Here is a 21,263-nt window from a genome sequence, read left to right on the forward strand (position 1 = left end):
CTGCATCGGAGTGTTTGCACGAGGGTCCTAGTGAAAAATGTGCTCTCACACTACTGTAAGCTCAGGGATTATCATTATCCTCCTGGGTTTCATCATGTGGTTTCTGTAGTACTTTACTCTCTGAAGTGAGGGATGCTACTCACACTACAGATTGCTGCTGTAGCTGCAGACCTACAGTGGATTTTAGCACTATACCTGTCGTCAGAGGTTCCTTTGGCTCCTTGAGGAAAAAATCCACAAAAAATGTTGGCAGCACGATCTTTACATTTGATTATGTTTGTTGGGGAGGGGGGAGTGGGGAGTGGGGAGGGGGAGGGGTCTTCTACATTGTGTGCCCACATAACTGTCCATGTGGCCCGCTGTGTTGTCAGTCTGGGGTCTCAAGCTGTTCATGTAGAAGAGAGTATCTGAGGAAAAGAGCCGGATGACAAAAACTCGGTGGGGCTTCTCCGCCAGCCTGTGTGGAGGAGAGCTCGTGTGGCGCCATTGCCCCTTCGTCTCTGTGCTTGTCTTTCCCACTTTGTATGAAGAAAAATTTCAGGGAACGAGCGGGCCTATAGGAGATGAGCCCACGGCCATGACAGAACCACAGTCACAGGCAGACTCATTCCCAATTCGATTAGAGAAAATGCACTTCTCAGACCCGGTCTGCTCTGTCTCAAAAGGGAAATGTGGATGAGATGTGAATCCCGAGTGCACAAAAAAACTCTTTGTTTCCAAGTGTGACTGAGACCTGAATTGTGTCAGTGTGGAGATTTGAACTTTTGCCTTCACATCCAAATATGGAGAAAAATCCTGAAATTCTTCTGGTGTTACAGTAGAATTTGGAGTAAAGTACAGCTGAAACAATTACTCAATGAATTGGCTCAGAAATCAAATCTGAACTGTTTTTCTGACAAAACAAGTGATTTGCATATGGATGTGATTGGAAAAACTGTGAAGAGCATTTTTTCCCTAATTCTCACATTTTATGGATCAAATGATGAAGCGACTAATGGAGGAAATAATCGACAGATAAATTTGATAGTGAAAATAAATAATGGCTTATTCACTTGTCCTCTCCAGAAGAGACGGGTTGTTTTCGAACGTGTCACAGACAATTTTTTTTTCCACCAAAAGTATTAACTCGATTTTTAGATCTATAACGAGGCGGTGATCCTCCGTGGCATAGACGATCCCCTTTCCATTTCACATTCATTTCTCTCTCTGTGCAAAAGCCAAGGTCACGGAAGAGGAGACACTCTCCGAATATCTGAGCCGATTCACCCTAATTGCAGTTTGTGATAAAACACCCACTGATTTGTCTCACAGTGGAGTCTGCTCATGGCGGAGAGTGCAAGCCGGGAGAAGAGCGAATAATGATGCAGCGGGCGGATTGTCATTTTTCTTGTTTTGACTCCGCTCCTGTTATTTCTGCCGATTAGAGAGATTTGCACCCCCCCCCCCCCCCCCCCCCCCCTTCCTTATTTTTTTCTGCTGAAAAGACTATGCTGCTTGCCTTGGTTCAGCTAATTCTACACACACTGCAATCTCTCCATCCGCGTAACCCCTTTAATATCAGAACAGCAGGGAAGAATGAGGAGCTGCTGAGGCACAACACACATTCAATTTTCACAGGTGAAAATGTCTCCGAGGAGATAATTGTGAAGATTTGTTCTGGGCCTTGCCGTGTTATATTCTGCCTCGGAGACTTCCTCTTCAAGTATGATTTTTTTTTTTTTTTATCAGAGGTAATTTTGATAATGGCTTGTTTATAGCAGCCATAACACAGACCATCTATTCAGGATATTAAGCAGCAGTAAGACTTTACACACCCTGAACCTCACCTAATGTTTACACTTGAATGTGCTTTCCAGGTGTGTAGGTCGGTGAGGCCATTATACTCCCCGTCAAGATGGTGGCCTTGTCACTGAAGATCTGTGTACGGCAGTGCAACGTGGTGAAGACGATGCAGTTTGAGCCGTCCACACCTGTGTACGACGCCTGCAGGATCATCCGAGAGCGAGTGCCAGAAGCCCAGACGGGACAAGGTTGGTGGGAGACTGGGGAAATGGTTTAACATACATAATATCTCATCTGCATAATTGGAATCTATAGGCATCTGCATTTGCATACTCTGTTTCTCTCCGTGTGTCAGCCTCAGATTACGGCCTCTTCTTGTCTGACGATGATCCGAGGAAAGGAATCTGGCTCGAGTCTGGAAGAACCCTGGATTACTACATGCTGCGAAATGGCGTAAGAATAAATCACGTCGTCTGGGGTGGAGAACCGTCGGTGTCATTTAAAGTGGTTTACATTTTCTCGAGGGACCCGAGACATGCATGCCTCCCTGCCCGCTGCGAGCGACTGCAGTTTACTGTCAAGAACGATCGGCGGGGTGTCAGATGTCACTGGGCGTGTTCCCCTGCTTTCTCAGGATGTCTTGGAGTACAAGAAGAAACAAAGGCCGCAAAAGATCAAAATGCTTGATGGTGCCATTAAAACCATCATGGTGGACGACTCGAAAACAGTCGGGGAGCTGCTCGTCACCATATGCAGCAGAATAGGTAAGTGATGGTCTCCAGGCACTGCTAATATGAATCTTGTCAAGCCATCATACAGGGCTTGAATTATTCATTCTCTGTATTATTTTTAGTCCGCGGCATACCACTTGACTTTACACTGAGTTGCATTTTGTCACTGTGCTATTACTTGCTATTCATTTCGTAATTGAACAGCAGCATTACTCTGCACGTCTGATAAAGTCCTAATCACGTTATTTTTTTTAAGAACAATGGGCATAATTTATCAAGCTCCAACAAGCTTGTTTCTAATAGATGCTGAAGTGCCGTCCATGTCTGTCACAGACGTTTTCCCTAAGCTGCGCATGTCAATTATAAATGGCTGCTACCGAGCTCATTTGGTCGAGGAGGAGAGGGATGTGCGTCTGGCAGATAGCTTTATTAGAAAATGTTTGTTTGGAGTTAGTCTCTCCGCTTGGCTTCTTCTCCTCCTCAGCCCCCATTTTAGTTTGCTGGCTCCGCACCAGCTTCCCTTCAGTTCTGTCTCAGAGCAGAGAGAAATAGATTAAAAAAAACGAGGGTGTAAGAGGAACGCTTTCTCTTTCGTATAGCAGCAGTTATCGTGCCAGTTTGAGGCATCTCCTCCTCCCTGGCTAACTCGTGCCCCTTTTCAGGAATCACCAACTACGAGGAGTACTCCCTCATCCAAGAGGTGACGGAGGACAAGAAGGAGGATGGCATGGGGACGCTGAAGAAAGAGAGAACGCTGCAGCTCCGAGACGAGAGGAAGATGGAAAAGCTCAAAGCCAAACTCCACACAGATGATGACTGTGAGTGTGAAGAAGTGTTCCTGATATCTTGATGGCTTTATGCCCGTTTCTCACTTTCACATTAATGACTCTGACTCGTCGCCGTCATCTGGACATGTGCTTTATCACTCATGTCTAATTTGTTGCATGAACATATCAAAGTTTAATGAAATTTACCACTTGTTATCTTTTGCCCAGGGGACACCAATTCAATTTTGAAACATTTGAATACATAAATCACACTCAACTTTGGCTGACAACTAGTTCTCTTCTCAACAGAGACAGCTAGTGACACTATTTGTGCCCAGGGAAGATTTTCACTTCTCCAGGACTCACTGGGTTAATTGTCTGTCTAGGCTGATCTGTGGTTTTCGACCTGCCTGGTTAACTTCACCATCGCCATCCTCCTCCAGTAACATCTTTCTTAAAGTGAGCGTCTATTCATTTCAGCGCATGTGGTAACAGTGTGTGTATTGATTGAGCAGTGAACTGGCTGGACCACAGCAGGACATTCAGAGAGCAAGGCGTGGAGGAAAGTGAGACCCTGCTGCTCAGGCGCAAGTTCTTCTACTCAGACCAGAACGTGGACTCGCGCGACCCTGTTCAGCTGAACCTGCTCTATGTCCAGGTAAACTTGACACACCTCTGTGCTGACATGGCAAGAAAAAAAGAGAGAGAGAGATGACCACAGGGTCATTCTGCAAAATGGGACTCAAGCAATTCTGTTAAGTTATTGAGTCTAAACTCAATAAGTGAATTTTTAGCAGTAACCTAATTTAGTCCCAGACGGGTTTGACTTGTTTTTTTGGTTCTGTTTCTTGGTTCCACTGTACAGTGCCACAACAATATGGATCTTTTCACATGAACGCAAAGCTTTCGTTCCAGATGAGTAAAGCAGAAAGAATTAAAAAGAACACTGACTGATACAGTTGAATGACATTAGCCTTCATTTGAGCTGTTTTCAGGCACGAACTCCGGAATAAGGCCGGGAAAATTTGGGTTTGACCTTCACATATGAAGAACGCAGCAGGAGATTGTCCAAGTCAGACGTGTTCACAACCGAAGGAACATTTGCCGAAACATTCAGGCGAGGGATGGCGCCTTGGTAGAGCGTCCACTCCGTGAATCTTCTGGAGATTGTCCTGCTCTGACCTGTATCCAGGTATTTTACTTGGGGGCTGGCAGGAGAAGTTCCTCAGCAACATTTGTGAACATTTGTGTCCTCACATACAGCCCCTCCAGAAAAGTTGAGGGACCACGTCTGGACTTCAGTGCATGTCTGATGGCACCTTGTAGTCCTGTGTCTGTTTGTGTCCAATGACTTTTTAGTTCCTTTTTGCCTCCTCAGAAAAGTATCCAGCTCTTGAGCTGGTAAATTGTCCAACAGCTGGTCGCTGACTTTCCGTTTTGTGCTTGTTAGTCATCATACTAAGGGGGTTTAAAAATGTGTGTTTCTTTTCACTGAAAACATCTGCCTGATGTGGCTGGATACAAACCAAAACGCTATATTTGTTTCTTAATGGATTTGCTATTAGAAGCTCTCACATTAGTGATATTATTAATATTATGAATAATATTTCGAATGCATCACACTACTCAAACTATTTACTTACTTACAGTATCCACATTGACCCCTGTGGGACATATAAGCTTATTCCACGCTTCTAGACTGTCACAGTCTTGTGCCTCTGTAGCTCAGCCATCACTGTACGCACACTACTGCGCGGCTCTTGTTTAATTTTATAGACCTGTTCCGTTGAAAACACACAGTCGAGTCTTCTCCATCCATACATGTAATTGTGAGCACTGCTGCTTTTTGTTTTTGCCCATTTTTGGGCCTGTAACCTTGAAATGACCAGATGTCGTAGTGTGTCTTATCTGGGTGTCTCGGGGGATAATCTGAGGGTGGACACAGACGAGGCTGTGGTGCACCGAAGACTCTCTTTTGTGTTCGAGGCAGAAAAGCTGAGTAGGAATTTGCTTGAGGCAGACATTGTGTCAAGTAGGCTGCACCCTGCATGATTTATAGTACCCCTACCTATGCGCAACTGATTGAACTAATGCACTTCTCAGCAGGATGGTGTTGGTTTCTCCCTAATTTTCAACTTGTGTGAACAATAACTGACTGAACAGCATGAGTTGCACTGTCAGTTAGTGCAGGGGTCACTTCTGCAGTGGTGAGTTATGTCCCTATCTGAACACTTCCTGTTAGTGGTGGATTTTGTCCAATATGAATCGGACTGTACATCTGGTGGGTCTCTCTCTCTTTCTCTCTCTCTCTAATTTGCTGAGTGCCGGTTGAGTCCAGTACTGCACTAGTTAGGGTTTGATCACTGCACACATCACTGCATTCGCATTAGCCCCTCCAGCCAAGGGAGGAGAGCTGCCCACTGACACCTGGACTCCGATAGCAGGGTGTGGGGTTGTCATGGACACACACACACACACACACACAGATGTAGTCTACGAGATAAAGGGCGTCATTTTTTTTGAAGTTCCGGACACATTATGGGATCCACCCCCCACCGGAAAAAAAGAAAGGGCTCTGAAAAACTGTGCCCAGAGATACAGTGTATACAATGTCTGAAATGTGAATAGCATTTGACTCTCCATCTTTTCAGTCCCTGCCGCCTCCTGAACGTGCTCACGGAAGACATCCAGCCTTCCACGGCCCTCCCTGTGTGCTCCTGCTGCTCTCCACCCTTCTCTCCGTCTTTTCCCTTGTTTGCCTCTATTTCTCTTACCCTCCGTTTCCTTCCTTTCCCATTTGCCTGTCTCCACTCCCTCTCCATCTCCTACACATTCTGACATAATCGCACACATCTCCACCCTGTTGCCCTGGCAAACATTACGGCACAGTGGATATCATGCTCCCCTCTCAACACAGACTCATATTTCCTTTCGCAATAACATCCCCACCCCCTGCCCCCGCCTCCTTTTGCCTCTCCGTTGCCCTTTCCTATCTATCTTTCCCTCGTTGGCTCTCTCTCTCTCTCTCTCTCTCTCTCTCTCTTTCTCTCACACACACAAACACACACACACACACACACACAAACACACACACACACTGGGATTGTCACACAGGCAGATCACAGAGACCCTTCACATGGCCGTGGTTCTAATTTGTCACTGTTAAAAAGGCCAGACGGAGCCAGAAGAGAGAGCTCTAGCAGAGTGGAACATACCCCAGGCTTCTTTTCCACGTTCTTTTCCCTATTTCTTACTTTGTACACAATTTCTTCTTTTTTACATCCCCCGTTTTCCTCTTTTATATCCTTTATCGTTTACAATCCCTGTAATTCTCAGAACCTCACCAGTCCTGAGTAATTGAATTTAGATTTAGCAGATGCTGACATTGGTGCTGGCATTTTTTTTTTTTTTTTTTTTGACAGCGCCTCCCTGCGAATCAGCAATGATCTAAAACAAGCTTATGTTTATTAATGATGTGAAGCTTCCATGATTTCATCCTGCCCACCCACACACCCACACACACACACACACACACACACACACACACACACGCACGCACATAATGGAAGCTCTGCCAGTAAGAGACTAATCTCCTTTACTACTCAGCCACTCCCTTTCTGTCATGTATTTGTGCTAAGACCAGGATAAACCCTCCACAGCAATAGCATCACTCTCGCTGTGTCCTGCTCTTTTGCTTTTACTTTTTATCACTCTTGTTGATTCAGGGAGAATACCCGTTGTATCACGAGACAGGCTAGTCCAACCTTTGTCTTCGAAGCAGTTTGTGTCCTTAAAAAGGGATATTTACTCAAAACAACAGTAGAAACCAGTGTTTTGTGCTGCTCTGTCAACCAAGGAACGGCCATCCCACAACATTTCATAGCATGTTTTTCTATCAGTTGTTCTGTGATGAAATGAACACCACCCAGACAAAGAGAGAGAAGGGTCAGGCTGGATTTGAACCTAAGCCAGGTCAGGTATATCAAATTATTGTAGCTAAATGAGCCATCAGAATTCATCTTCTCATGCATTTAGGATTTGTCCTCAGAATATCGCTGTGTAATCCAAGTCATGAAGCGTTCAGATCATCGCAGAGATAATCCTCCGCTCGCCGATCTATTAGCAAGCGTTCTGCTCAAACACTGTGAATTCAGTTGCTTTAGTCGTATCCCTATGTCAGCATTTATTTTTATGGCTGCATTATACTCTCTGTGCTCTGCTGGACCATGGTGGACTTGTTGACCTCGGCGCTGCAGCCCCGGGCTATATGTGTCACAGCTTCCGATGTCTTGTGCTTCGTTTCCACTCGTGCAGCTCTATTAAAAAATGTCCCAGAACCAGTGCCTATATCACTCGTCGTATCCGCTATGAGAGATTCGGGGGTCAGCATTTCGCTCTCTTGTCTGTTGACAAATGTGGGGGAATTATCACGCTGATCATTTGATCAAACAGAGACACATGCCGTGCCTGCGGATTGGCTGCTCAACCTGGAGGTTTGCAGATTAAACGACCCAGCCAATGATCAAGTCAGTGTCAAAACATTAATGTGATGCAGTTATCAATGAGTGATCCCATACAGTAGCAATGCCAAACTGAATGTGAGTGCTCCATATAATCCCATTTTCAGCAGTTTCATTTCATCCATCACTGGCTCAGCTGTTTGGCTTTCTGTTGTGATGTTAAGATCGGACGTGAGACCATAAAAGCATTAACATTCATTACAAAGATGCAGGATGAATGCACCAAACTCAAACAGCGACTTGAGTCGGAGTCACTGGTGTCTGTGAAGTAGTTAGGAGTCTTGGTTCCAGGGCTGCGTTCAGCGGTACAGAGGGCTTTGGAGCAGGTTGACGACTGCGCAGCTATACTGCTACGTGGGTGCAGAGGGTGAGGAGCAGCGTGACACACTGCTCAAGGTCGAGTGAGCGGGAACAGCACGGCGCGGCTGCTGGTGGCTGAGTGAACGGAGCAGCGTCGCTCACTGCTGAACCGGCGTGCAGAGGCCGATTGAGGCGGCAGCGGCGTCCCGTCTGAGCGCGGCAGGCGGACTGCAGGATTCCTGAGCAGAAGGAAATACTCATTTTGTACAGGCAGGCCAAAACAAGACGGAGATCCAAGGATACAAAAATGTGATTTTAGGGTTGGCAGGTTAGCAAGGAGGCAAGGAGGTTCTTGGTTCGAATCCCATTTTTTTCCCCAGGTACTCCAGATTCCTCCCACAGTCCAAAGACACGCAGGTTGATTGGAGTCTATAAATTGTCCATAGTTTGTCTGTATGTGTTGGTGACGCGGCCGGCGACCTGTCCAGCGTGGGCCCTGCCTCTCGCCCGATGTCAGCTGGGATTTGTCCCCAGTCTCTTGAATTGTCCAAGATGCTAAAACATTGGGATCTATGGTAGCTGTGTTTCACTTCCATATATTTGTTGGTCAGGTTGGCAACTTAATTCTGGGGCTCTCACTCTTTCCTCAATAAATAGGGGGCCACTGCTAAATTCACCTAATCTGCATCCAGCAAGCAATGCGTACTTTAAAAATATCTCGTCTTCCTTGCATCTCCCTATAGAATGACAGTAGTAGTATCAGCGTGTGCCAGAGTGAATGGCATGTGTGAGGGCTAATTTTAGAGCGTCTTCTTGTGTTCAGTAAGAGCTCATGTACTCCAGTGTGAATTACACTGGGGAGAGGACGTGATTGTGAGCGGAGGAGATTGTTGTCCTCATTACAGCAGTAAGCTGCTGCTTAGTTTTTTCATTGATGTAATGGGACGTAAGATGTCCAATCCACGCTGTGCGCTGGTGTGCTAATACTAAGTGCACTGATGGGGCCCCTCCACGCTGTCAGCAAGGCCTCGCAGCTTTTGGCGCCATTCATTTTGCGGGGAGACGGAGTGACAGAGAGAGAGAGAGAGAGAGAGGGGGAGATTGGCAGAGCTGACTGCCCCCTGGAGAAAACGTCACACACTGACAGCCATTTGAAATATGTCAACAAAGGCATCCACTTTTCCATCTCTCTAAATGCTGAAGATAATGCAGACGGCGTGGCTGAGAATGCATTGAAACATGAGTGATGTCTCAGCAGCACCTAACAGGTATAAGCCGAAACATTAAGTCATTCAAATGTCTAAACATCCTATGGACGGCCACTCTGTAATGCAGTCGGGGTTATTGTGATGCGTTCCTCTAATGCGTTTTTCCTTTTTAATCACACGTAATGGGCTGTGATGACAAATTGTCGGAGCTGTTACATTGGCAGAATGGCTTTAATTGTCACAAACGCTTCTTATTTGGCTCGGCCGCAGTTATGATGTCCTTGCTCTGTGGAGCCACGCGCTGAAGCCACGGTACATTCACATTCATAGCACACAACAAGTGCTCATTACGAAGCTCTGCCGGCTGAATTTCGGATAAATCTCATGCCTTTTTTGTTGTGTCCTTCTGCTGGATGTGTGTTTCTTCCTCTCACTCGCGCCCCCATGTCTCCTCTAGGCTCGGGATGATATATTGAATGGATCCCACCCCGTCTCCTTTGATAAAGCCGGTGAGTTTGCGGGGATCCAGGCTCAGATCCAGTTCGGACCCCACGTGGAGCACAAGCACAAGCCCGGATTCCTGGAGTAAGCTTCTTTTTTCTTTTTCTTTTTTCTTCCAAAAAGATGCCTTAACACTAACATTCACAATAACTCAATGTTTCCAGCTGTACATATACAGTGTCGTCTCCCGCTTCAGTGCAGGCTGTTACCTCAGGGATTTCCTCCAGTGGAAAGCTCAGGGGGGATGTCAGCTGTTGCAACTGTTTTCTGACATGTAGGCAGTGGGGCAAGAATGACCTCATATGTAGAGGTATGCTAATAGAAAAGGAAATGCCTGTAGCTCAATGGAGTAACCATGAAAAAATGTTATTTATCTCCATAGCCTGAAGGAGTTCCTGCCTAAGGAGTACATCAAGCAGAGAGGGTCCGAGAAGAAAATATTCCAAGTATGCACATTATATTGCTTGAGTGTTGCATTTAAGTCAAAAAGAAATAGTGTGTTTGAAACTGTGGCGGCCCATGGGAATAATAGTAATCTGTGTTCTGTTGAGACACAAATTGACAAAATACAACACACGTAGATAACAGCATTTGAAGTATATTAACATATGTTTGTAATGATAGGTTCAAAGAGGTGGAGGTGTAACTGCTGTCGTTTCTCCAGGACCATAAAAACTGCGGAGAGATGACCGAGATTGAGGCAAAGGTGAAATATGTGAAGCTCGCCAGGTCCCTGCAGACATACGGAGTGTCTTTCTTCCTGGTGAAGGTAGGAACTGAAATGCTGAATAAGTGAAAAAGAAGAAAATATGCTCACAGATTTGTTGCATTCATTACATTCACAAGCCAAGTGTAGACAGCATGTTCACATTCCAAACAAATGTGTTTTTTGTAAAAAGATTAATATGACTTTGATCTTTCTGTCATAGTTTGGGGCCATCGTTTCTATTAGCTCTGGTAGCACTTTGCTCACGAAGTATAACGCGTGAGATCTTGAAACACAGATACATCACAAAAAAGTCTGACGGAAGAACAGACACAAGAGGTCAGATGATCATACAGGTAGTAAACAAAAGCCCCATCTAAATTTATTTGGAAAGCAAAGCTGAATGAGAAAATGTTTTTCGGGGGTACTCACTTTTCATTTTACTTCCAAATAGGGCTGTCACCATACTAGATTTTCACTTTACAATTAACGTGGCCAAAATAATGAATGATAACAATACTTTCACGATATCAATGATTATAATGATCTTTATTGTGTGAAATTGAAATGTTGCCATGTTAGTAGATCACAGGAGTTCACTTACAGCGCAATGTTACCATAATTGTTACAAATGGGGGCCAACACTATGAATAAATACAACTAATAAAAACATAGTTTTCATTAAATAATTACTGAGATATGTGGTTATACAGAAAGTGTTTGGGGGGGTATAAACACATGTGAAGGCTTGTGGAAAACTGTAAAAGCCCCATTTATCACAACAAATCAGAAGGTGGATGTTTTTTCTGGTGCAGTGACATACATGTGACATTGGCAATTCCGTTCTGGTTCGGCAAACACAACAGTAGAATGGAGGTGCCACGTGTGAATGGGAAGCGGCGGCACCGGCAGGTATTGTAAAAGCTCCCGACAAGCAGCCCAGCCGGTCGCGAACTTGCAGGAAAGTGGTGGAAAAATAGAAAGAGTTCAGTTGTCTGCTGGGGTGTTAATGGATGATAAAAGGAATCTTTATTCCCGTGGTAAGGCAAGGTTCACATTATCTTTGTGTGTGGGGTGTGTGTTTAGGGAAGAGTGCGTGTGCGTCTGCATGTATGATCACTGTCTGCCTTCGATGAGGTGATTTACTGATGGGGATTTCAAGACTGTTAAATAATTCACTCCAGCTGCTCCCTGCTCTCGATGCTAACAGAGGCAAAAGCACAGAGCTGGCTTTGTTGAAGCACATCTGAGAGTGTATGGAAACCTTCCAATTTCTCATCTGACAGTCTTTAATCACCGCAGGTTCTTGGTCGGCAAGTCCTCTGTTCCTGTAAACTTCGCAGATTTGGAAATACTGTACATGGGAAGAGCATAAGCTGATAAGGCATACGAGTCCGTCTGCGGTTCTATTGTGATTCGTTACACATGCCAATTTCCCCCAAACAATATTCAAGGCTAACCATTTGAAATGATATAATACCTCATGTACCCACTTCAGATAAGAAAATCAAACTTCCTGCTTGCATGCAGCCTTGATAATTGTGACCCTCAAGTAATTTACCCTAAAACAATGGAAGTTTTTAATAAACCTTTGTGTGAAGGTATCAGGAACACTGGGATAATGTTATCTGCCTTTGTGTTTAAGAGCCCTGAATATAGAAACCGTTCTACTTATTGGCCCCTGTTCAATTCTCACAGCTCTTTATTTTATCCCAGTGGTAAACAACAACCCTGGTGATACAAAATATGTTGTGATCTCCCCTGTCTCTATAAAACCCACTAATTTCCGTGTTGTCCTCTGGCACCCCTGGAGGAGAGCCAAGTGTGGGCTCGGTCTCTCAAGTGAGCTGTAATAGATTTTCAGTGGGCAGAGTGTGGAGGGCCCCGGAGCTGGTCAGGCAGAGAGCGGCTGGAAACACCACGCTGGTGTGCTGACAGTGACCAAAGCCTGTGGAGACCCTGCTCAATAAAGCAGCGGTTAAACAAGGCTGAACACCCTGCCGGGTCACTTCACAGCCGCCCTTTCTCCTCCATTCGGGGGCTTGAAGTCACGGGCACAGCATGTGTATCGCAACAGCACCGGCAGAAAAAGTGCCACGTTTTGATTTTTTTTTTCTGCGCTTGCACTGTGAATGAATCATCCGTGTGGGCGTTTAGCACCGACGTGAACGCTGCTTGATGTTTTTCCTATCTTCCTATCTGACAGGAAAAGATGAAGGGTAAAAATAAGCTGGTCCCGCGGCTGCTGGGGATAACCAAAGAGTCAGTGATGCGAGTGGATGAGAGGACGAAGGATGTTGTGCAGGAGTGGCCTCTGACAACAGTCAAGAGATGGGCTGCCTCCCCCAAGAGCTTCACCTTGGTACTGTGTGACTCTCAGCTCTACTCACACAGTCAGATCTTATACATTCTTCATCTAATGCACATATTCAGTTATTCTGTGCACGGTGTGAATTACGCAGCTCAATCTCCCCCCCCCCCCCCCCCCCCCCCAGTTTTCATTTTCCAATACAAACAGCATTCTGAAAGAGATTGTTGAGACCTCAGACCTCCAGTATTGAATGTTTTGAGCCTGCTAGCCAGCCATTTCATCTGAGTTAACAATAGATGCTCGGGGGAAGAATGTGCCGAAGTTGGATGTATTATTTATCTAAAAGCTTTTTCCATTTTTCTTTACAAGCTGTTGCCAACAGTACTGTCTGTTTCCATCCCGTATTGGAGAGGAGTTCTCCATTTAAAGATTAATAGATTATGCAGATTCAAAAATATATACTCTAAGGTATTTTTGCCGGCATCGATTCAAAGTAACAAAAAATTCACCCCTGTGTTTTGTGTAGAAAGCTTTGAACAGCACTACATCTCGTTTTTTAATCAGCTCTTTGGAGAAATAGGACGGGTTAGAGAAGTCAGCTCCTTTTTCTTTTTGTTAGGAGTAGGAATAAGGAAGATGCCGCCAAGTTTATTAAGAACCTCACTGCCAGTGAAAGGGGTATTTTTTTCTTTTGTAAGCAGAATGAAAGGCTTTTACTAGGTATAGAATGTTTTGTCAATGCCAGAATGCCGTTCAAATTCTGCAACTTGATTTGCTCTGAAACTCTGTTGTCTTCATCACAAAGGATTTTGGCGAGTACCAGGAGAGTTACTACTCCGTCCAGACTACAGAGGGAGAGCAGATATCCCAACTTATTGCCGGATACATTGACATCATTCTTAAAAAGGCAAATAATTGACATTTGAATTAATAGATCCATTTTCCATACATGTAGCTTGTATTTACGCGTAGGCCACTTTGACGTCTGCGACTCTCCACGCTACAGAAGCAGAGTAAGGATCGTTTTGGCCTTGAGGGAGATGAGGAATCCACCATGCTGGAGGAATCAGTTTCCCCTAAGAAGTGAGTGGTGCTCATGTAATATCTACTGTATTGTTTGTGCACTGCTACGTGCTGGAGAATGCTGGCCGTTTGAATCCAGTGAGCACAGTCCAGTTATTCCTCATGAATTAAAACCTTGCTGTTTAATTGCGCATGTGATTACATTTCTGCCTGCCCAGCAGAGTTCCCCCAAGAGGGGCATTGTTGGAATTAAACACAAAAACAGCACTTTGAATTTTAAAGTAACACTAACACTGTCCTTGTTATTTAGAGATATTGTTTTTTTAATTGTGTGCTTTCGAATGGAAATTCTTCCTTGTACTCGTCTAGTTTTTACAAACATAAACAAGAAACCTGGCTCAGGGTGAAGCCACTAACTTATCATCCCATTTCATAAAGGCATGCTGCATCTTTGGAAAGTCAAGACATCACACAGGTTAAGATACTGTATCATCTCATTGGAAGCTGTTCATTCATTCAGTTTTAGCTCTCAGTTTTTTCATCTCTCTCATGTTTTTCCCACGTAGCTTAGTAACTGATGGAAATCAACTTAATGCTTATGGACCCTGGCTCTATCACAGACTTCGGAAAATTTGTTGTCGCTAGAAATCCACACGGCTATAAGTGAAACCACTCTCTGGCAGAATGGGTCATCATATTCCCGCTGCTCAGGGGCCAATTTACTCGTGTCGTGGGTCTCAGCACAGAGACATAATTGCTGCTTCTCACAACAAGCCAAAATTAACCAGCGGAGTCAGGAGCATCTGTTGAACTGGAAAAGGAAAACAGGCATTTTTCTGTACAAAATATATATATATATATTTTAAGATGCCTCATCACCTTAAAAAATGTTGCTAACATTGACATCTTAATTATGAACAGACACATTATCATCTTGGTTTATTAAAGATTCCAATTCCAAGTGAGACACAGGACACAAATAGCCAGTTTGCAAAGCACAATGGGACTGTCTGAACATAGAGATACCTATCATGAAATAGGATAATTTATAATTTAATCTGATGAGTTTTCATGAGAAGAGAAGCCTAAATGAAAATAACCATTAATATAATTTCTGCTGCCCTTAATGAAAATGTAAATTCAGTGTTTATGTCACTTTATATTACTGATCATTCTATGACACTTTTTCATCTAGATCCTTTGTATTTACAAGTTTGGGGGAGCATCTTGCACTTCATCCTGCACTTCCTGTCTCTTTTTCCTCCTGTATTAGGTCCACAATTTTGCAGCAGCAGTTCAATCGGGTGGGTCGCGTGGAGCATGGCTCGGTCGCACTGCCGGGCATAATTCGGTCCGGATCCATCGGCGGCCCCGACACCTTTAACGTGGGTGCTATGCCCTCTGCCCAGCAGCAAATCACCACAGGGCAGATGCACAGAGGACACATGCCCCCACTGGTGAGTAAAAGCACTTGCAATTGCGAGCAAATATAGTCTCCCAGACAAATGCAACTACACCCCTTGTGTCGCCATATATTGAAAAATACTTGCAGCATTCGACCAAGGGCCAGTCTGTTCAATTAAAAATACGGTGCACAAAAATTTAACACAGGAGACAATAAAATAATCAATGCTCTCGTTTTTAAAACGTCTGAACACCTCAACACTGAGGTACATCATTCTCACATTCCTTTTAAATGTAAATCTGATCTGTGGTGTTGGAAATATTTCTTGTGGTCCCCGCTGTCGACAATGAACAATATAAATATTGCTATAGGGAGACAGGGAATGAGAAGTCCCTTACACTCACAGTAAAAGCCCATCTGTCTCCTGCGGTTTACAGATATTAGGCTGCATGACTGAGAGGGTCACAATTTTGCACCCACGGACAAAGCATGTCGTGTATTTAGATTGCTTTTGTTAAGTCATTTGCACACTGTGTGTCTGTGCTGTTTGCTGTTGTCAGAGTCTGGCCCAGCAGGCCCTGATGGGAACCATCAACAGCAGTATGCAGGCCGTGCAACAGACCCAGACTGACCTGGGACATGTTGATAATCTCCCTCCACTGGGCCATGACTTGGTGAGTCTCCCCTCTACGTATATGTTAGGATAGGTGCAGCATGGCAGGTATAGTATCCCCTCCACAACATATCATAACAATCTTGCATGGGTGCTTTCTGATATCACAGCCTCTGGTTTTGCCAAGCAGAGAGAGCTTGAAACAACCATACATTCTTATCGCATTGGTCAACTATAACTAAGATGTAGAAATGACTGTAAATGTGGAGGGTGTATTTAATGCTTGAGTGCTTCCAAAGCTGCAGGTGTTACAGTCAGACTCCTTTAATCCAGCAAAGGAAAAAAGTTTATACGTGCTGAAAATTACCCACTGTGATGATGAAAGCCAATAGCTCTCCTTTTCCTCCTCCACCGAAAGGCTTCCAGGGTTTGGGTTCAGAACAAGGTGGATGAATCCAAACATGAAATCCACTCTCAGGTTGATGCTATCACCGCTGGAACAGCGTCTGTGGTCAATCTCACTGCAGGTGAGTACCTGGGAGAATACAGAGACGGCTAAAAGGTGGCACGTGCAATCATTTTTAGTTTTCATTTTGTTACAACATGAGAATCCTGGTTTATGAAGGAAATGTCCCAGTAGTTAAATATATATTGTGTTTCATTGGAAGCTCATTCTTTGAGTTAATAAGAATGTTTTCCAAGTCTGAGTTAACACTCACTGAGTGAACTTCCTATTTCCCCTAATATATTATTGGAATGATAAATGAATGATGAATAAATCGTAAAATTCTTGCAGTGTGTCTCTATGCTACCCGTGTGGTTTGGCGGAATGCCAGCCGAGCTCCTGCCAAACTCAAGCAGGATTTTAATCTCACCTCACCATCTGTTTGGTTGCACTTACACTCCCAGTACTATCTAGCACAAAGTTGTGTCTTCGAGGCCACTTGCTGCATCAACATGCTCATCTCCGTGGAACCATTTCAAATTGGCTCTAATTATGACACTGACATTGATGTGTGTGTTACAGTATGTGACACGCAAGGTGCCCCGTGGATTAGCTAAATCAATGTGGCAGCTGCACAACACATTACCATGCACAGCAGAGGTGTAATGTGTAACGATGGCCATCCATCCCCCACAGGTGAGCCCACAGAAACGGACTACACCGCAGTGGGCTGCGCCATCACCACCATCTCCTCCAATCTCACGGAAATGTCCAAGGGTGTCAAACTGCTTGCGGCGCTGATGGACGACGAGGTGGGCAGCGGCCACAGGCTCATGGGTGCTGCCAGAATGCTGGCAGGAGCCGTATCAGATCTGCTCCGATCTGTTGAGCCTGCAGCTGCAGAGGTGAGATGACGTTGACTGTTGTTCGGACTTGGACTCCGCTGTAGTCTTGATAGCAACACACAGTACAGTGCTGGACTGCATGCTTTCCTTTACATGTCCCAGTGAATATTTATGAGAGAAGGGCTTTCTGGGATGAGCTTTTCCCCAGAAGTCTGTTTTAGACAATTCATGTGCGAGAACACGCCAGGCCAGTGTAATGAATGTGGTGATGTCACCTTCACACAGCCCAGGCAGACGGTGCTGACCGCGGCAGGAAGCATCGGACAGGCCAGCGGGGACCTGCTCCGTCACATGGGGGAGGGCGAGACCGACGAGAAGTTCCAGGTCGGACACCACCCACTCGCTGTTCCTATGACACTGCCGGCCAAACAGGAAGGCACACACACATTCTCAGGCCGCCTTTCAAAATGTCAATACACTCTTATGTAATCACCTCATCCTTTATTTAGACTGTGACTTCATGTGGGTTTTATAACAATGTATCAAAAGCAGAGCTTTCATTAGTACAGTGACAATACAGTGTCTCAGACACATTAACACCAGCTTAACTGCAGCTACTGCTACCTGTCTCATTCATTCAAATTAATTTACCTACTACATACACATTTTATTTCATTCTAGTTTTACTTCTTTCAGCCTTTACTGGTAATCCCTGGAAAAGATAGTAAGGTAATCCACATTCTCTGTGTCATGGACATTGAGTCAAGACTAGATAAAGATCTGTGTAGCATAGTCTCTTATAAAATATTTACCATTTGCCTTTATTTAAGGTGCATTTACTGTTGTTCCATGTGCATGGGTTTGTCCAGTATTCACACTACATCTACTGAACAAAATGAGTTATTAAAAAAGCACATTTACTCTCCGGGTCCCTTCTGTCACATGTGCGCAGCTGTGCTGTGTTTCAGTGAAGGACATTGATTAATTTGTTGCAGGACACCCTGATGAATCTGGCCAAAGCAGTGGCCAATGCAGCTGCTATGTTGGTCCTGAAGGCCAAGAACGTGGCCCAGGTGGCCGAGGACACCATACTGCAGAACCGGGTGATCGCAGCTGCCACTCAGTGTGCCCTGTCCACCTCACAGCTGGTGGCCTGCACCAAGGTATTTATCTGAAACATGTCCATCTCCGCAGTCCAAGTAGGTGAGGACATACTTTGGAAACGTGCTGTATTGAACTTTGTCTAAATTAAAAAACAAGTGAAGTGAGAAGGGCTTTTCAAAGCGCATACCTCCGCCAAGGCCAAACAATCCGGAACATCTGTTCAGCTCGTCTAATTGGAAAGGAAAAGGAAAAATCTGCACCACAATTTTACAAACTCATGGATCTCATAGATCTGAACACCTGGTCTGATTTTTTTTAAAATCAAGTTCAAAGCACAATTTCCCGGGAAATAGTGACATAAATGGTGAAAAATGTCCATCTCACATCACAATGTGACAGAAAGAAAAAACTTATCCTGGACCCACACCAGAATTGGATGGTTTGCATAATCCTGCTGACAAATGAACAAACAAACACACAAACAAATAAATCAGGTGAAAACATAACTTCCTTGGCAGATGTAAAAAGTAGAGCTGCAACAGTTAATCGATTAATCGATTAGTAATCATTTACTAAACTACAGTTAATCGATTAATCTGTAATTTTTAGTTTATATGAAAAAAATGTCAAAATGCTCTGTTTCCAGCTTCTTAAGTGTGAACATTTTCTGGTTTCTTTACTCCTCTATGACAGCAAACTAAATATCTTTGGTGTGGTCGAAAAAAACGTAATCTTGGGGTTTTGGGAAACACAATCGACATTTTTCACCATATGACATTTTATGGACCAAACGACTAATCGATTAATTGAGAAAATAATCGACAGATTAATCGATTATCAAAAGAATCGTTAGTTGCAGCCCTAGTAAAAAGGTTTTTTTTAAATTTATCACAAACCAATGAAAAACTGTTTCAGTTATTATTCTTGTTTAGGTGAAAGAATTACCTCAGACATAGTCCGTATAATATCCAACTAGTCTCCTCTTGTCAAACATGTCTTGAGCTCCTGTCAACGCCTGTGTGTGGCGCAGGTGGTGAGCCCAACCATCAGCTCCCCGGTGTGTCAGGAGCAGCTTGTCGAGGCCGGGAAGCTGGTGGACCGATCGGTGGAAACCTGCGTCAAAGCTTGCCGCTCGGCCAGCGACGACGGCGAGCTGCTGAAGCAAGTCGGGGCAGCAGCCGGCGTGGTGAGCCAGTCTCTCAGCGACCTGCTGCAACATGTCCGCCACTACGCCAGCTGTGGAGAGCCCATCGGACGCTACGACCAGGCCACGGACACAATCATGAACGTGACAGAGAACATTTTCACTTCCATGGGTGATGCTGGTGAGTTCGAAAAGAAGAAAGAAAGAAAAAAAGTAGCTTGATGTCTCGTGAGTTTATTCCAAAAATGTTTATTGACAAAAAAATCAAGTAAATCGTGTGGTCTTTAATCAATACCTGATTCCACTGGACTTGAAGTGTTTTGACGGCATCGAGGGTCCTATTGTACATATTTGCATCCGTATTAAGTCATCCCAAAAATGTGGTTCAAACATTTTCAAAGCTCGGGCTATTTGTTATGGTTCAAGCCATGAGGCTGAAGAATTTCCAAACCCTGCCAATTCTCAGGGGGTTGTCGGAGACATGTCATCCAAAACCACTACACAGCTCTCAGTCTGGTCCCAATCAACATCGGGGAGGCTTTGAAACTTAAAAGGAAACACATGAACAGAGCATTTTTTGAAGGACAAACAGTTTTTTGCTTCTATAAACCAACAAGAGAGAGAAAAAGAAAACAAAGTATGTGGCACCAGACCAGCATTCAGGGATTATAGCTCATTCTGCAGGTAGAGTATTTATTGATTCCCAAGGCCATAGGATGTAGGTTGTGAAGCGATAGCTTGTCTTTCATAGACTTTCCTTGGGTGAGTTATTTCAAGCTGCAGGTGGGTGTTTGGGAAACACAAGTTTTTTTTTTATAGCAGGTGTGTGGGGGAGATGGTACATATATTCTGAAGAGAGAGGATGACTCACTAGAAACCCTCAGCTAAAGGAGCACATGAAGGTGAAAACAGCGATGTGACTACCAAGACTAGAACACATTCTGATGAACTTCTATTAGATGTGATGGTGATACTAGCAACCGCCAGACATTCTGTCATTTCTATGGAAATTATTTTTCCTGTAATATTGCGGATTGGAACAATGTGGGCAATGATGCAAATCAGCAAAACGATGATCCGTCTCGATTTTTGGTGTATCATTCTTTATCTCTAATGTCTCGGCTGAATCCAGAAAAATATAATATTTCAAAATATACAGTACACACTTGCTTTATTAAATTACCCATGTGACAGAGGATTTTTTCCATATCACACACCTTTGATGCACATACATCAGTACTAATGAGGCAATATTGGCAGTTAAAACATATGAAAGTGTTATGCTGCGCACTCATCCATCACAAATTCGACAGTGTGTGCAGCTGTTTGTCCCAGTTTGCTTAAGAGTACGTTTGCTTCTGCACAGAAAAAAATCGGTGACTTAGCCATCACACTTTCAAAATCCTGCCTGTCAAGATGGATGCAATAGTACAGCAACCTGCACAATACACCATCCTCACTGAAAAAAAAAATTTGTAGAAGAACAGACGCACCACATCAGCATTGCAGCACAAACTGAATTGGCTCTTCTTCGTGCTGTAACCTTAGTTTGTGTGTGTGAACAGGTGAGATGGTGCGTCAGGCCCGGGTGTTAGCCCAGGCCACGTCTGACCTGGTCAACGCCATGAGATCTGATGCGGAGGCAGAAGTGGATGTTGACAACTCCAAGAAACTTCTGGCTGCAGCCAAACTCCTGGCTGACGCCACCGCTCGGATGGTGGAGGCTGCTAAGGTAAGAGTGTAACAGGTTTTAGTCTCAAAATGTAATGCAATACATACAAATGATTATTTGCCATAAAAATGTAACTGGTAACATGAAGAATATACAACATTTGTTGATATTATTGCATTTTATTTC

The 21,263-nt window shown here is 44.3% G+C and overlaps 1 protein-coding gene across 8 annotated transcripts in view; it reads left to right on the forward strand.

The window, feature by feature from the left end:
* The window catches only part of tln2b (talin 2b), a 74,632-nt gene that overhangs the window by 25,991 nt on the left and 27,378 nt on the right, over positions 1–21,263 (forward strand). For all 8 annotated transcript variants that reach the window (XM_035643356.2, XM_035643355.2, XM_035643359.2 and 5 more), the window contains exons 2-20: positions 1,857–2,030; positions 2,138–2,235; positions 2,417–2,546; positions 3,176–3,331; positions 3,796–3,938; positions 9,766–9,893; positions 10,192–10,255; positions 10,474–10,578; positions 12,722–12,877; positions 13,632–13,733; positions 13,833–13,909; positions 15,123–15,306; positions 15,815–15,928; positions 16,286–16,394; positions 17,009–17,217; positions 17,443–17,541; positions 18,153–18,320; positions 19,292–19,586; positions 20,971–21,137. In XM_035643356.2, the coding sequence (XP_035499249.1) occupies positions 1,895–2,030; positions 2,138–2,235; positions 2,417–2,546; positions 3,176–3,331; positions 3,796–3,938; positions 9,766–9,893; positions 10,192–10,255; positions 10,474–10,578; positions 12,722–12,877; positions 13,632–13,733; positions 13,833–13,909; positions 15,123–15,306; positions 15,815–15,928; positions 16,286–16,394; positions 17,009–17,217; positions 17,443–17,541; positions 18,153–18,320; positions 19,292–19,586; positions 20,971–21,137 (2,640 nt within the window). In that variant the 5' untranslated portion in view covers positions 1,857–1,894. The remainder of the gene's footprint in view (positions 1–1,856; positions 2,031–2,137; positions 2,236–2,416; positions 2,547–3,175; positions 3,332–3,795; positions 3,939–9,765; positions 9,894–10,191; positions 10,256–10,473; positions 10,579–12,721; positions 12,878–13,631; positions 13,734–13,832; positions 13,910–15,122; positions 15,307–15,814; positions 15,929–16,285; positions 16,395–17,008; positions 17,218–17,442; positions 17,542–18,152; positions 18,321–19,291; positions 19,587–20,970; positions 21,138–21,263) is intronic.

The sequence above is a fragment of the Scophthalmus maximus genome, chromosome 7, assembly GCF_022379125.1.
Source record: "Scophthalmus maximus strain ysfricsl-2021 chromosome 7, ASM2237912v1, whole genome shotgun sequence".
In the NCBI taxonomy this organism is placed as follows: Eukaryota; Metazoa; Chordata; class Actinopteri; order Pleuronectiformes; family Scophthalmidae; genus Scophthalmus; species Scophthalmus maximus.